General features: G+C 64.8%; 2 protein-coding genes across 2 annotated transcripts; both read left to right on the top strand.

Moving 5' to 3' along the window:
* The first annotated feature begins 235 nt into the window (after nucleotides 1-235).
* YJEFN3 (YjeF N-terminal domain containing 3) lies at nucleotides 236-6470 on the top strand. Its single transcript, XM_030466134.1, has 6 exons — nucleotides 236-282; nucleotides 2195-2303; nucleotides 3823-3933; nucleotides 4059-4172; nucleotides 4658-4808; nucleotides 6253-6470. Exons 1-6 carry the CDS (start codon nucleotides 236-238, stop codon nucleotides 6468-6470), a joined length of 750 nt encoding a protein of 249 aa, XP_030321994.1.
* A 768-nt stretch (nucleotides 6471-7238) lies between these two features.
* CILP2 (cartilage intermediate layer protein 2) lies at nucleotides 7239-12960 on the top strand. Its single transcript, XM_030466133.1, is given in 10 exon segments — nucleotides 7239-7299; nucleotides 7729-7827; nucleotides 8114-8386; nucleotides 8643-8825; nucleotides 9028-9186; nucleotides 9279-9539; nucleotides 9660-9768; nucleotides 10323-10480; nucleotides 10581-12139; nucleotides 12142-12960. Coding segments are annotated over 10 exon segments (3681 nt in total).
* Nucleotides 12961-14022: the final 1062 nt, after the last annotated feature.

Genomic DNA, 14022 nt, shown 5'->3' with positions numbered 1-14022 from the left:
GGCACCGCCCCGGGGGAGTGGGATGGTCCCGAGGGGAGGGGGTAGGATGGTCCCAAGGGGAGGGAGTGGGATGGTCCCACGGGGGTGGGGTGGTCCCAAGACGGGGAGGGTGGCCCGGGGGGGGGGAGGGGCGGGGGCAACCGGAGCCACCTCCCCCCCGGGTGACACCGCGAAGCAGCGGGGCGGGGGGGGGACAGAGCGAGAGCCGCTCCCGCAGAGCCCCGCACTGCCCGGGATGAGCTCCGCGCCCTCTCCCCGTCGGGAAGACCCCCGGTACCTCAGGTGAGTGCGGGGAAGCCCCCACGGACCCCGCCCCGGAGCCGCGGGGAGGGGGTTTGGTAGCCAAGGAGCTTCCGTTGCCAAAGCAACAGCATCGGGATCCGTGGGTGCCGCGGGAAGGAACCCCGGGACCGGGAAGGGGTCGGTCCCAAACCCACCCAGCCCTCCCGCCCCAAAACCCCGGGGGGCAGCGGAGGGATCGGGATTGGGGTGACCGAGGGGGGAGGAGGTGGGACGGAGAGTTGGGGCCACGGAGCTGGGGATTTGGGAATGATTTGGGAATGAAGTGGCACGTGGAGGGGGGTGTGGGGAGGGAGCTGGGGGGAGGAAGTGGGATGGGAATGGGGGGAGATGGAACTGGGACGGAAACGGGGTGAGGAACTGGGATGGAAATGGGAGAACCTGGAAATGGGATGGAAAGGGGGGGATGAGGAACTGGGAAATGGGACGAGGAACTGGCATGAGCACCCCGGGGTGCAGAGTTCGGGGTCTCCCTCTCCTGGGGTTGGGGTTGGAGGGGGGGACAGACCCTCTCCAACCCCCCCAATCATCTCCTCCTCTCCCTCCGAGCTCCTTCCCCCTCCAGGAGGCAGCAGCAACTGGGTTGAACTGGGCGGTACTGGGCTTTGCTGGGTTGTCCCCTGCTCTGAGGGGTTTGTGTCCCACACCTTGGGGGGATCAGTGTGTGTGTGTCCCCCCGCGGGGACAATGCCAGCCCAGGACCGGGAGACCTGCCAGGGACAATCGGGGACAATCAATGTTCTCCCCTGTAGCATTCGGGGGGGATTTTATTATTATTATTATTATTATTTTTGTTCAAGCCGAAACGTGTCCCCTTTGTTGGGTGACAACAACACAGCTGCACCGGGGGGGGGGGGCAGAGGGAGGATGGGGGGGGCGGGCAGGGGAGGGAGTTGGCTTTGGCCACTTGTCCCCTCCGTGTGCCCGCAGGGGACCTTTTTGTGGGGCTGGGGACTCACTAGAGGGCACCAAAGGATTTGGGATGGGATGGGATGGGATGGGATGGGATGGGATGGGATGGGATGGGATGGGATGGGATGGGATGGGATGGGATAGGGTGGGATGGGGTGGGATAGGGCTTTCCCGGGAGTCTGCCAGGACACGCAGGGGGTGTCTGTGTGGTCTGCCAGAGCCACCAGAGGAGGTGAGGTCCATGGGATCCCTGAGGAAAGGGGGTGGGGTGGGGATTGTGCTGCAGAACCCCCAAGGCAGGGCAGGTCCATGGGGTTGTCCCCAAAGGGACACGGGGACTGGTCCGGGGGGGGAATCACCCTAGATGGACCCCAGCCCCATCACCCCTCCCTTCCCCACACAGTGGGGCTCGGGGGGGGTCCCCTCCTCACGCCCAGGAGGTGTCTGCCCGCACCCCCAAAACATCAACCGGGGGGGGGTGACACCCCCAAAACTCCCCTGGGGTTGCGATTCCCCCTCTCGGGGCCGTGAGGATCCCAACCTCAGCTTCTCCCCCCGCCCCCCGTGCCCGCCATCGCCAGCCATGGGGTGGTTCTGGTTCTGGTTCTGGGCTGAGCTCCAGGCTGTTCCCGGGCAGGTGAAGCCAACAGATGGGAACAATTATCCCCCTCCTTTCCTCTCCCCCCAACCTCTGCCAACTTCGGGGCTGGGAACAACCACAGCATTGTTCACTTTTCTAAAACACCCCCGGGGGCGCTGCCAGAGCCATCCCAGCCCCCACCCTGCGGGATGAAACCCCCACCACCCCCCCCAAAAAAAAAAAATATCTGCCCAACCCTCAGCTGCTTGCTCTGCCCACACCCCCTGAGCATCCCCTGGGGATGGATGGGGGGGGGGGGGCGGTGTCCCCAGGGTGTCCCAGCGCCGGGGACACAGGGACAGGAATGTCCCCAGACAGACTGGAATGTCCCCATCCCTGCAGCACGGCGGAGGCTGAGGCCATGGAGCAGGAGCTGCTCCGGGATTATCGGTTTGGGAGGCAGCAGCTGATCGAGATCTGGGGACACGCCTGTGCCGTGGCTGTCGCCAAGGTGAGGTGGCCAGCAGGGCTGGGGACACCCCCCCTGGGCTTGGGGACACCCCCCTGGGCTTGGGGACATCTCTGTGATTGGGGACCCCCCTTTGAGCCTGGAGACACCCCTGTGCTTGGGGACACCCCCCCCTGGGCTTGGGGACATCTCTGTGACCAGGGACACCCCACCAGGGCCAGGGGCTTCAGTGCCATCCCCTCTCCCACCCTTCCCCTGTCCCATTCCCCCCCATCAGCCATGGGCTCCCTCCCACCCCAGAGCCGGGGGGGGACAGGAGACACGGGGACAGCCGTGGTGGCAGAGGTGGCTTCATTCTGCATTTCTGAGCCCCTCCTCTCTCGGGCTGGGGCGTGCTCAGCCCTTCCCGGGGTGCTGGGGCGGGGTGTCCTGGCAGTGCGGGGAGCCTCGAGTGCTGGAGGGGAGGAGGAAGAAGAGGAGGAGGAGGAAGAAGAGGAGGAGGCAGCGTGGGCTAGCAGAGCCGCAGCTCAAGGGCCGCTTTGTGCCCCGCAGCCCGGGCAGCTCCGCACCCTCCCGGCTCAGCTTTTCCGTCTGAGGTGTCCGAATCTTGCACCGCCCTCCCCTGCCCCCAGGAGGGGAAAGGTTCGGGTGTGGGAACCTCGCTGGATCTTGGGGATGTGGCCCTGGCCCCACGGCATTGGGGGGGACCCTCCCAGGGACCCCCATGGGGCAGCACCCCCCAAGCTCCAGCACCTCAGCTGGGTGGGGAGAATGGGGATGAGCACCCTCCTTGGGGGGCTGAGCATCTCCTGGTGGGGCTGAACATCCTCCTCTTCCTCATGGGGCTGACCCAAGCAGAGCCCCCCCGGTCCCCAGCTCAGGCATCCCCCCTGCCCAGGCAGTGTCTCCAGCGTTGTCCCCTCCCAGCATGTCCCCAGGCTCTGTCCCAGCCTCTGTCCCACCCCCGAGGAGCCGGGCCGAGCCTCGCGGGTCACCGGCGCTTGGACCGGCCCCGGGTTCAGGTTCCCTGAACAGGAAAAAATCTGTCAGGGGCTGAACCAAACCCTCGCTTTGCGGGCTGCTGGTATGAGGAGCACGCAGCCACCTCCCGGCAGGGCTGGCAGAGCCCCAGCCCACCCCGGGCATCGTCCTCAGCACACCCCGGGCATCAGCTTCATCCCACCGGGGGCCTCATCCTCATCCTCATCCTGCTGTGGGGACCATCTGCATCCCACCATGGTCATCATCTTCATCCCACTACGGGCATCATCCCACCCTAGGTGCTGTCCCCATCCCACCCTGGGTGCTGTCCCCATCCTGCCATGGTCACCAACCCCCTCTGGGTGTTGTCCCCATCCTATCTGGGTGTTTTCCCCACACCCTCTGGGTGCTGTCCCCATCCCACCATGGTCACCATCCCCATCCCACCCTCTGCCCATGCCCCCCACCCTGCCCCTTCAACCCCCCCACCCCCAGCTCCTCCAGACGCCATCCCCGGGGGCTGTCCCGTCTGGGGACAAGCCTTGGGGACATCTCCATGTCCCCGTTTTCCTCCGAGCAGGCATTCCCTCTGCCCTCCCTGCCTCGGAAGCAGCCCACGGTGCTGGTGGTGTGCGGACCGGCCCAGAACGGGGCCATCGGGCTGGTGTGTGCCCGGCACCTCCGCAGCTTTGTGGGTATCTCCTCCCCCATCCCTTCCTCCTCCTCTTCCTCCTCCTTTTCTTCATCATCCCCCCAAAGCAGTGAGGAGGGAGAGAGTGTGTGGGGGGGTTTCACCACCAAATCCCTTCTCCCCAGGATTATGAACCCACCATCTTCTACCCCAAACGCTCCCCGGACCCCCTGCACCGGGATTTCACCACCCAGTGTGAGAAGATGGACATCCCCTTCCTCTCCTACCTCCCCACCGAGGTGAGACACCCCCCCAAAACACCCTAAAGCATCCCCACCCCGACCCCAGAGCTTTCCCCCATCCTCCTCAGCTGTGGTTGAGTTTATTACTTTTTTTTTTTTTTTTTTTGATGATGATGATGATGATGATCCCTCCCCTCCCACCCCCGGCTCTGCTGGGAGCCCGAGGATGCCATGAAATCCAGGAGCAGCCTCACCAGCCACCAACTCAGCTGTTTCTGGCCACACCAGGCTCTGGGAGGGAGGAATGTGACCCCAAAACCCTGGCCCAGGCTTCTGCCCCCTCCCCGTGCCCCTCGTTGTTCCCCCAAAGCTTGGGAGGGGGAGGGGGCGCGTGGATTTTTTTTTTTCTTTTTGGTAGGAGGTGCTGTGTGAGGTTTTTGATGACAAAAAAACAGGGTCCCCGTGATGTGCCGAGGGGGGGGCAATGGGTGGAGGGGTTGGGGGGGGTGACGGTGTGTGTGTGTTTGTGTCCCCCCCACCAGGTTCAACTGATCAACGATGCCTACAACGCGGTGGTGGATGCGGTGCTGGGAGCTGAAGAGGAGGTGGGCGAGGGGAGGGGGCCCTGTGCCCCCATCCTGGCCACCCTCAGACTTGTCCGCATCCCCATCGTCAGCCTGGATGTTCCCTCAGGTCTGGAATCATCCCCCACCCCCCACCCCAACCCCCCCGGGGCAATAAAAGGACCCCGCAAGCAAGATGGGAACCCCCAGCGCAGGACAGGAACCTTCGGGGCAGGATGGGACCCCCCCCCATGGCAGGATGGGAGCCCCAGAGCAGGATGGGACCCCCCCCCCCCCGGATAGGATGGGAACCCCTGAGCAGGACAGGACCCCCCGAGCAGGATGGGACCCTCCGGGTAGGATAGGACCCCCCCCTAGGATAGGGTGGGAACCCTGTGGCAGGATGGGACCCTCTAGGACAAGATGGGACCCTCTAGGACAAGATGGGACCCCCAGAGCAGGGTGGGACCCTCCCAGGGATAGGACAGGACCCCGAAGCAGGATGTGCCCCCCCGGGTAGGATGGGGACTCCCCCCCCTCCCTTTTCTCCGCTCCTCACCCCCAGCTTTGTCACCCTGCCCAGAACTTCGTCACCCTGGGCTCAGTGCTTGGGTTCCCGGGAGCCCCCGTGGTGCCCTCCCGGGGTCGTGACAGCCCTGGGGACCCCCCGCTTTCCTCACCTCCCCCCCCTTCTCCAGCCGGCCCGGCCCGGGGCTGGCAGCCGCTCCCCGGGGATGCGTTCAGGGCATCCACGGTAAATAACAAACTCCCCGAACTGAGACATGATGTAATTTGAAAACACCCGGGTGTCTGGTGGCCAGGCCTGGAATTGCCATCATGTGTCCCCCCCCCGCTGAGTCCCCCCCCCCCCCCCCCCTTCCCTCCGCGTGCTGCAGGAGCAAACAGGAGCCCTGGGCACAGCCCCCGCTGAATCCGCACCAAGAAAAACCCCGCACGGGGCCAGGATGCGGGCGGAGCTGAGCAGGGAGGCGATGCCGGACGGGGGGGGGTAGGGGGAGGATACACACGCAACCCCTTTCCCCCCCCCCACCGCCCCATTCCCTCCTTCCCACCACCCCACTACATCCTCTGTCACCTCCGGGGCACCGTGTGTGTGTGTGTCCCCGAGTCCCTTTTCATGCAGGGTGGTGGAGGAGACATGCACCCCATCCCCCTCCCCCCCTCTCCAATTTCCCCCATCCTTTTTCTGCCCCCTCCCTGCCCCCGCCACCTCCAGGGCACCACAACCCCCCCCACACCCCCTTTTCATATCTTTCAAGATGCAGAGAGGTGATGCTGAGATGAGGGGACACTCACACCCCTGCCCAATGTCCCCCCACCCCCAGCATCCTCTGACACCTCTGGGGCAATAATTCCCCTCCCATAATCCCCACCCCCTCCCCACCTCCTTTTCATATGTTGCTTGGCAGTGAAACTGGGGGGGGAGCACCCACACCCTGTCCCCCTCCACCTCCTTTTCCCCAGCATCCCCCTGCCCCAATCCCACCCCACAGCACCTTCTGCCACCTCCAGCATCTCGTGTGTGTGACCCCCTCCCTCCTTGTGTCTCGCAGGGTGGGACACCGAGGTTGGTGGCAGCGGTGGTGGCATCAGCCCCGAGGTGCTGGTGTCCCTCTCAGCCCCCAAGCAGTGTTCCCGGCGGTTCCTGGGCCGCCAGCACTTCGTGGCCGGGAGGTTCCTCCCCTACGACCTTCAGAAGAAATTTGAGCTCAACCCCCCCCAGTACCCCGGCACTGAGTGCGTGGTGGCCCTGCCACCCCCCCGGGAATAAAGCTCTTGGTAGCTCTCACCCCAGGGTCGGTGTCTGCCTGGGGACAGGGGACAGTGGCCTCCTGGGGGGGGTTGGGCTTGGGGGGGACCTGTGCAAGGCTTAACCCCACCCCCCCCTTTGTTGTGTCCCCTGGGACTTGTCACCAACTTGCTCCTGGGGACACCCCTGGTGTGACTGACCTGGAGGTCACCCTGTAGGTGTGGGGGGTTCCTCACCCTGTCACACCCTAGCAGCACCCTTGGGTGCTTTGCCTCCTGGAGGGCAACTGGGGCCATGGGTGCACTGAGTTCTGGAGGGTCTCAGCTCCACCTTGGCATGGGGACACCCGTGTGGGGTGGGGTGGGTGATGGTGTGGGGCAGGTGATGGTGTGGGGCAGGTCCCTGAGCTGTTGATAGATGCCCAGAGCTCTCTGGCACCTGACTGCAGGAACGCTGAGTCTGGCCTCGGTTTTTTTTTTTTTTTTTTTTTTGTATTTTGGGTTTGTTTTCCACACACCCCCCCTCCTTTTTTTTTTTTTTCTTTCCTTCGGCTTTTTTTCTTTTTTTCCCCTCCCTGCCGCATTCCCAAGCGCATCCAATTTTAGCAGCTTTACAAAAACAAAACCCTCAAGTTTCCCGGGCTGGAGCCGTCGGCGTGCGGCCGGGGCGGGCTCCTCCTGCCCGCTTGACACCCATCCAGCCCCCGGCCCCGGGGCCAGCCCCGCCGGGGAAACGGCTTCAAATACAGCCCGGGGCCCCGCTACCCTCCCAGCCACCCCGACGGCCACCATGGGGGAGCTGGCACTGGCCCTCCTGGCTCTGGCCACCTTGCAGGGTGCTGGGGCTACAGGTAAGGGGATGGAGGTTGTATCCCACCCCCACTCCCAATCGGGGGTTACGGGCGAGGATGGGGCTGGGGACAGATGTGCGGCGGGGACAGAGGTGGAACGGGGTCAGGCATTGTCCCTCCGGAGTTTCTCGCCACTGGAGGACGTACTGGGGAGGTTTCCCCCTCCCCATCCCGTGTCACCCGAGGGATGGATGGGGACGTGTCCCGTCCCGTGTCCCCGCCAGCTCCGCGGCTTCGGTGCGGGGTGGTTGAGCACCTGGAGCCGCTCCGGGTGCTCCGTGGGGTTGTGTCCCATGGGATGTGGCTTTTGTGGGATCTGCCCGGGAGCTGGAGGAGTTTTGCTGCGTGATGTCGGTGCCCGTGGTGTGGTGACCTGGGGACAGGGTGGCACGGCACTGGAGGGGGTGTCCCCCTCTGCTCCTCCCCCAGAGCCCCTGGAGAACGACTCAGAGCCAGGGAAGAGTGGAACCACGGGGAAACCCTGGAAAGCAGCCCCCAGCCTGGCAGACCTCGACCTGGACACAGCAGGTACAGCTGTCCCCAGCCCCACTGGACACCACAGCACTGGGGACCCACAGCCAGGACACCCCACAGAGCTGTGTGGGGTGATGCCCCCCATGCCAGCCTGGGGGGTGCCACCATTTCCTCCCACAGCGACCTCCCCAACGCTCCCCTGGTGCTCTCCATCTCCTTCTGCTTTGTCCCTCAACGTCTTCAAGCTGTCCCCAAGACGTCCCTGTCCGGTGTGGCGGCACCCAGGGGGGCTCCGGGGGGGTTCTCCCCAGCAGCAGGCTCAGGGTTGGCTCCATCCCAGGTGAAGGAGCTGTATGGACGTCCTGGTTCAATATTGACCACCCGGGGGGGGACGGGGACTTCGAGAGCCTGGATGCCATTCGCTTCTACTACCGGGGACGTGTCTGCCCCCGGCCCGTGGCCATCCAAGCCCGGACCACCGAGTGGGAGCTGCCAGAGGAGGTGGGGGAGGTGGTTCACGTCAGCCCCAAGAAAGGTTTTCGCTGTGTCAACAAGGAGCAACCAGGAGGCAAAACCTGCTCCAACTACCACATCCGCTTCCTCTGCCCTCTGGGTGAGTGGCTGTCCCCTCCGTGTCTTCAGTGGCACTTTTTGGGGGACACTTTGCTCCCTTTTAACCCCCCCACCCCCCCGGACAGTTCCATCCATCCTCCCTTTGGGTGCATGAAAAGCTGGAGAAGACCTTGGAGCTCATCAAGTCCAACCACATCACCCCCCTGCCCCCTGGAGCTTGGTGTGGGTGGTGGGTCTCCAACCAATGCCTTTATAACCCCCAAATCATCTTTATAACCCTCCAAACCCTCTCCCAGACCACATCTACTGGTCACACTGGTCCTCCTGGAGCCCCTGCTCACGCAGCACCTGCGGCAGCATCGGCACCCAAACCCGCGCCCGCCGGTGCCTCAGCGCCCGCCCGGTGCCCAACCTCAAGGAGGTCAAGTGCAAGGGCAAAGCCACCCAACGGCGACCGTGTAGTGCTGGACCGTGCCCAGGTAGGGAATGTGGAAGCTCTCCTGGTCATTCAAACCCACCCGTGACACCAGGGGACCCACGGGGGCTGTGTCGGCGTGGGGGCAACCACTGCACACCAACGGCCCTTGGCGTGCGGTGGTTGCCCCTGCGCCAACACGGCACGGAAAATCCCTCAGGGAATGGGGACCTCCGTGGTGCCACCTTGTGTCCCCACCACCACAGAGTCAACGTGGATGGAGTGGGGGTCTTGGGGTCCCTGTTCCCACAGCTGCGGCAGCGCTGGGACGCAGAGCCGGCGGCGGAGCTGCAAGAAATCCAAGAAGGTTCCGTGCGCCGGCCGCCCCACTGAGGTCCAAAAATGTCCCCCCACGCCTTGTCCAGGTACCTCCCCTTGGGGACACGTGGATAAGGATCCCCCCCAACCTCAGTACCACCCAGATTGGGGTGGTCTGAGCACCCTGCTACCCCCACAGCCTGCCCTGGCAACACGCTGCGGGGTACCGTGGTCTCCAGTGCCGGGGCGGCATTGCCAGATGCCAGGATCTACTTGGAAGGTCACCCACCGGTGCTGCTGGCCCGGAGTGACTCCCGGGGGGGTTTTGTCACCGAGGGGGTGTGCCTGGACCCCCCTGCCAACATCAGTGCCCACCGTGAAGGCTTTGCCCCAGCGCTGGCACCCATCATCACCAACGGCTCCGGCGTGGCGGTGGCACACGTGAGGCTGCAGAGGTTGGGTGAGCATCTTGAGGTGCCCCCTCCCTTTGAAGGGTGGGGGAGTGGGGGGGCTGGAACCCACTTAAAGGAGGTTTTTGCTGTGGTTTGCTGCACCCTGAGTTGTCTTTCTGTCCCTGCAGAGAAGCCCTACATGGTGCTGCACCCCACAGCCAAGGTGCGGGTGGTGGGGCAGGAGGTGACATTCTGCTGCAAAGCTTCAGGCACCCCCATGCCCAAGAAATATTACTGGTGAGGTGGGACTGGGGAGTGGTGGGTACTCCTGGAATTACGGAAGCAGAGAAGAGTTTGGCTTGGAAGGAACCTTAAACCTTAACCCAACCCCATGGGCAGGGACACCTCATCCATCCATCCATCCATCCATCCATCCATCCATCCGTCCGTCCATCCATCCATCCATCCATCCATCCATCCATCCATCCCCACTTTCAGCACTGCCAGGGATGGGGCAGCCACAGCTCCTCGGGGCAACCCGGGCCAGGGGCTCAGCACCCTCACAGAGAAGAATTTCTCCAAAATGTCCAACCTCAATCTCCCCTCTGCCAGTTTAAAGCCACCCTCCATGTCCCATCACTCCAGACCCTTGTCCAAAGTCCCTCCCCATCTTTCCTGGAGCCCCTTCAGGCACCTTCAGGAGGTATCTCAAGATACTTCAGGTGCTCGAAAGTGCTTTAAAGGCCCCCAAGAGCTTTCTCCTCTCCAGGCTGACCGACCCCACCCTTCCCAACCTGCCCCCGGAGCAGAGCTGCTCCATCCCTGGCTGACCCCCATCCCTATCCCCACAGGTACCACAACGGGACGCTGCTGGAGAAGCGGACGCTTCGATCCAGTAACCACCTGGTTCTGCGGGCTCTGGTTCCGGAGCAGGCTGGGTCCTACCACTGCAAAGCCAGCAGCGAAGCGGGTGCCATCCGCTCAGCCCCCGCCCACCTCACCGTGCTGGGTGAGAGAAGGGGCGGATCCCCCACCGGGATGAGGCGTGGGGTGGGCTGGGTCGCCCTTAACCTTGTCACCTTCCCCCGACCCCTTCCGTGTCCCCAAAGCCCAGGGCCAGCAGAGCTGCAAGCGGGAACCTGAGCCCAGCCTGGTGGAGCTGCCCAGCGAGTGCCCGCAGGATGCCACCGGCTCCCGCTTCTACAACGTGGGGAGGTGCCCCCCATCCCCGTGCCCCGGGGGTCCAGGGGAACCCTCGGGGTGCGAGGAGGGGTCCGGGCACTGCTGCGGGGTGCGGAGGATGGAGACGCGGGAGATCCCCTGCGCCGGGTCCCTCCTGCCCCTCAAGGTGGTGGCCGAGTGTGGGTGCGTCCCCTGCGCCCAGCCCCGCGTCCTGGTGCAGGGTAGGGTGACGGCGGCCGACACGGGGGAGCCCCTGCGCTTCGGGCACATTTTTTTGGGTGGGAGGAAGGTGGGCTTCACGGGCTACAAGGGCTCCTTCACTATCGAGGTGCCGCCGGCCACCCGGCGCTTGGTGGTTCGGTTCGTGGACCGGCAGCAAAAGTTCTTGGACGCCGTCAAGGTCCTGCCCTTCGACCGCCGGGGCGGGGCCGTCTACCAGGAGGTGAAGATGCTGAGGAAGAAGGAACCGGTGGACCTGGACGCCGACCGGAGCAACACCATCCCCTTGGGAGAGGAGAGAGGCCGGGAGCCCATCGCCCAGCTCGTCCTTCCCGCAGGCGCCTTCCTGCGTCCCTCCGGGGAGGTTTTCACGGGCAAGGTCAAAGCCAGCGTCACCTTCCTGGACCCCAGGGACGTGGCGACAGCCAGTGCCGCCTCCAGCGACCTCAGCTTCGCCGACGCCGAGGGGGAGATCGCCCCCCTAAGGACCTACGGGATGTTCGCCGTGGATTTTCGGGAAGGGGAGAGCGGGGCGGAGCTGCAGACGGGGCCGGTGGAGGTGAGGATGGACGCAGGGCAGGTCTGGATGCCGGAGCACCTGCAGAAGATGAAGTTGTGGTCTTTGAACCCCGAAACCGGGTTGTGGGAGGAGGAGGGAATCCTTAGGCCTGCCGGGGGGAGCCGGGGGAAGAGGGAGGAGAGAACCTTCCTGGTGGGGAACCTGGAGATCCGGGAGCGCCGGCTCTTCAACCTGGACGTGCCGGAGGACCGACGCTGCTTCGTCAAGGTCAGGGCCTACAGCAACGAGAAGTTCAACCCCTCGGAGCAGCTGGAAGGGGTGGTCATCAGCCTCATCAACCTGGAGCCCCAGCCCGGCTACCCCGCCAACCCCCGGGCCTGGGGACGTTTCGACAGCGTGGTGACAGGGCCCAACGGCGCCTGCCTTCCCGCCTTCTGCGATGGCCAACGCCCCGACGCCTATTCGGCCCACGTCACCGCCACCTTGGGTGGGGAAGAGCTGGAAGCCGTGGCCTCCAGCCCCAAGCTCAACCCCAACACCGTCGGGGTGTCCCAACCCTACTTGGGCAAGCTGGGCTACCGCCGCTCGGACCACGATGACCCCGACTTGAAGAAGACGGCCTTCCAAGTCAACGTGGCCAAACCCGACCCCAACAACCTGGATGAGACCAACGGCCCCATCTACTCCTACCGCAGCCTGGAGGAGTGCGAGGAGGCGCCGGTCAGCGCCAACCACTTCCGATTCTACCCGCGTGGAAGTGGAACAAGTACGAGTACAACGTGGTGCCCTTCAAGGAGAGCGACCTGACCTCCTGGACTGGGGACTACCTCTCCTGGTGGCCCAACCCTCAAGAGTTCAGGGCTTGTTTCATCAAGGTGCAGATCGAGGGGCCTCAGGAGTACATGGTGAGGTCCCGAAACCTGGGGGGCAGCCACCCCCGCACCCAGGGGCAGCTCTACGGCTTGCGGGACACCCGGAGCGTGCGGGACGCGCTGCTGGAGAACACCTCGGGGGCTTGCGTGGAGTTTAAGTGCAGCGGGATGCTTTTCGACCAGAGCCTGGTGGATCGCACCTTGGTCTCTATCATCCCCCAGGGCAGCTGCCGCCGAACTGCCGTCAACAACCTCCTCCGGGACTACCTGAGCCGACACCCCCCCGTCGCCGACGGCAACCACACGGCTTCCTTCACCATGCTGGCCCCGGTCGACCCGTTGGGTCACAACTACGGCATCTACACGGTGACGGACCAGAACCCCCGCCTGGCCAAGGAGATCGCCATCGGCCGCTGCTTCGACGGCACCTCCGACGGCTTCTCGCGGGAGATGAAAGCCGACACCGGTACCGCCGTCACCTTCACCTGCCGGGAGAGACCGGCGGGGAGGGAGAGTTTCTTCCAACGCCTCCTCACCTCCCCGGACCAGGCTTTGGAGGAGATCCGACGGGAGATGGGGGCCGGGGAGCTGCGCCGGGGTCCCCCCGAGGTGATAGACTTCGCCTCCGGCGCCCCGGGCCCCGCCAGCCCCCGCCGGCCCCCCGGCAGCCGGGACCAGAACCGGGGGCAGCCGTGAGCGCCGCGGCGTCCCCCTCCCCACATGCACCCCCTCCCCTCCGTCCAACCCCCCCCTCGACCCTCCCCCCCGGCTTTTCCATTTATCACCACCGAGGCGGAGGGGACACATGGGACCCTCCCGCCATGCCCCCGGGGGACAGAGGGACGTGAGGAGGGGTGACAGGACACCCTCCCCCCCCCAGAACCTCTCCACCCCTCCTGCCCTCGCCCCCAGCCCCCCGCAGGGCAGCTCTTGGTGCTCAGCCCCGGGGTGCGCGGTGCCGGTGGTCCTGGCGGCGGGGCCACGGCCCCCCCCGGGGGTTATTTAAATAAAAGAAAAGAAAAGAGGGGGTGGAAGCACGTGGGGGAAGGGGCTGGGGTGGGGAAGGGTCCCCTGACTGGCACTGGGGGGTTCCGTGTGCCCGTGCTGGGGTCGCTGCTGGAAGCACCCACTGCATCCCCACCCGGGAAAGAATGGGGGGGGAGAGGGTGGATCTTTTGGGGGAAAACCCCAAGAAAGATAAAACCCCTTCCCCGGGCCCTCTGCCCTGGCACGGTGAGGTGACAGCGAGCTGGCCATGGTGGCAACCATCTGGTGATGGCAACCCAGCTGTGGTGGCAACCATCCGGCCCTGGCGACAACAATCCAGCCCTGGGGACAGTCACCCATCTGGACACGGGGTCTTGGTGGCATGTGGCACGTCTGGGACACCAGACTCTGTCCCCGGGAGCTTCACTCGAGCCGGGCCCGATCCTGCACCCATCCTGCTGCCACCATTGTGCCCTCGGTGGGAGGGGGGGTGGGGGTGTTTACTCCAACTCCCTTTACCCCAGGTAAAATAAAGCCAATTTTTTACACCCCCTCCATCACGGGGACCCCCTCCCCAGCTCCTGGGGTTCTCCGGGAGCGGTGGGGTGGGAAGGTATCAGGATGCGTCCCGGCGGCCGCGCTGCGGATTTGTACATTATTTATTACAAAATATACAGTTGTGTCTACACCCACCTGGCTGCTGGGCTTCTCCGGGGGAAGGGGGGGGTGTTGGGGTGGAGGTGGGGCGGGAAGAGGGTCAGACCTCCCCCC

The sequence above is a fragment of the Calypte anna genome, chromosome 28 (genome assembly GCF_003957555.1).
Source record: "Calypte anna isolate BGI_N300 chromosome 28, bCalAnn1_v1.p, whole genome shotgun sequence".
Lineage (NCBI taxonomy): Eukaryota > Metazoa > Chordata > Aves > Apodiformes > Trochilidae > Calypte > Calypte anna.
This window is presented reverse-complemented; position numbering and strand designations above follow the sequence as displayed.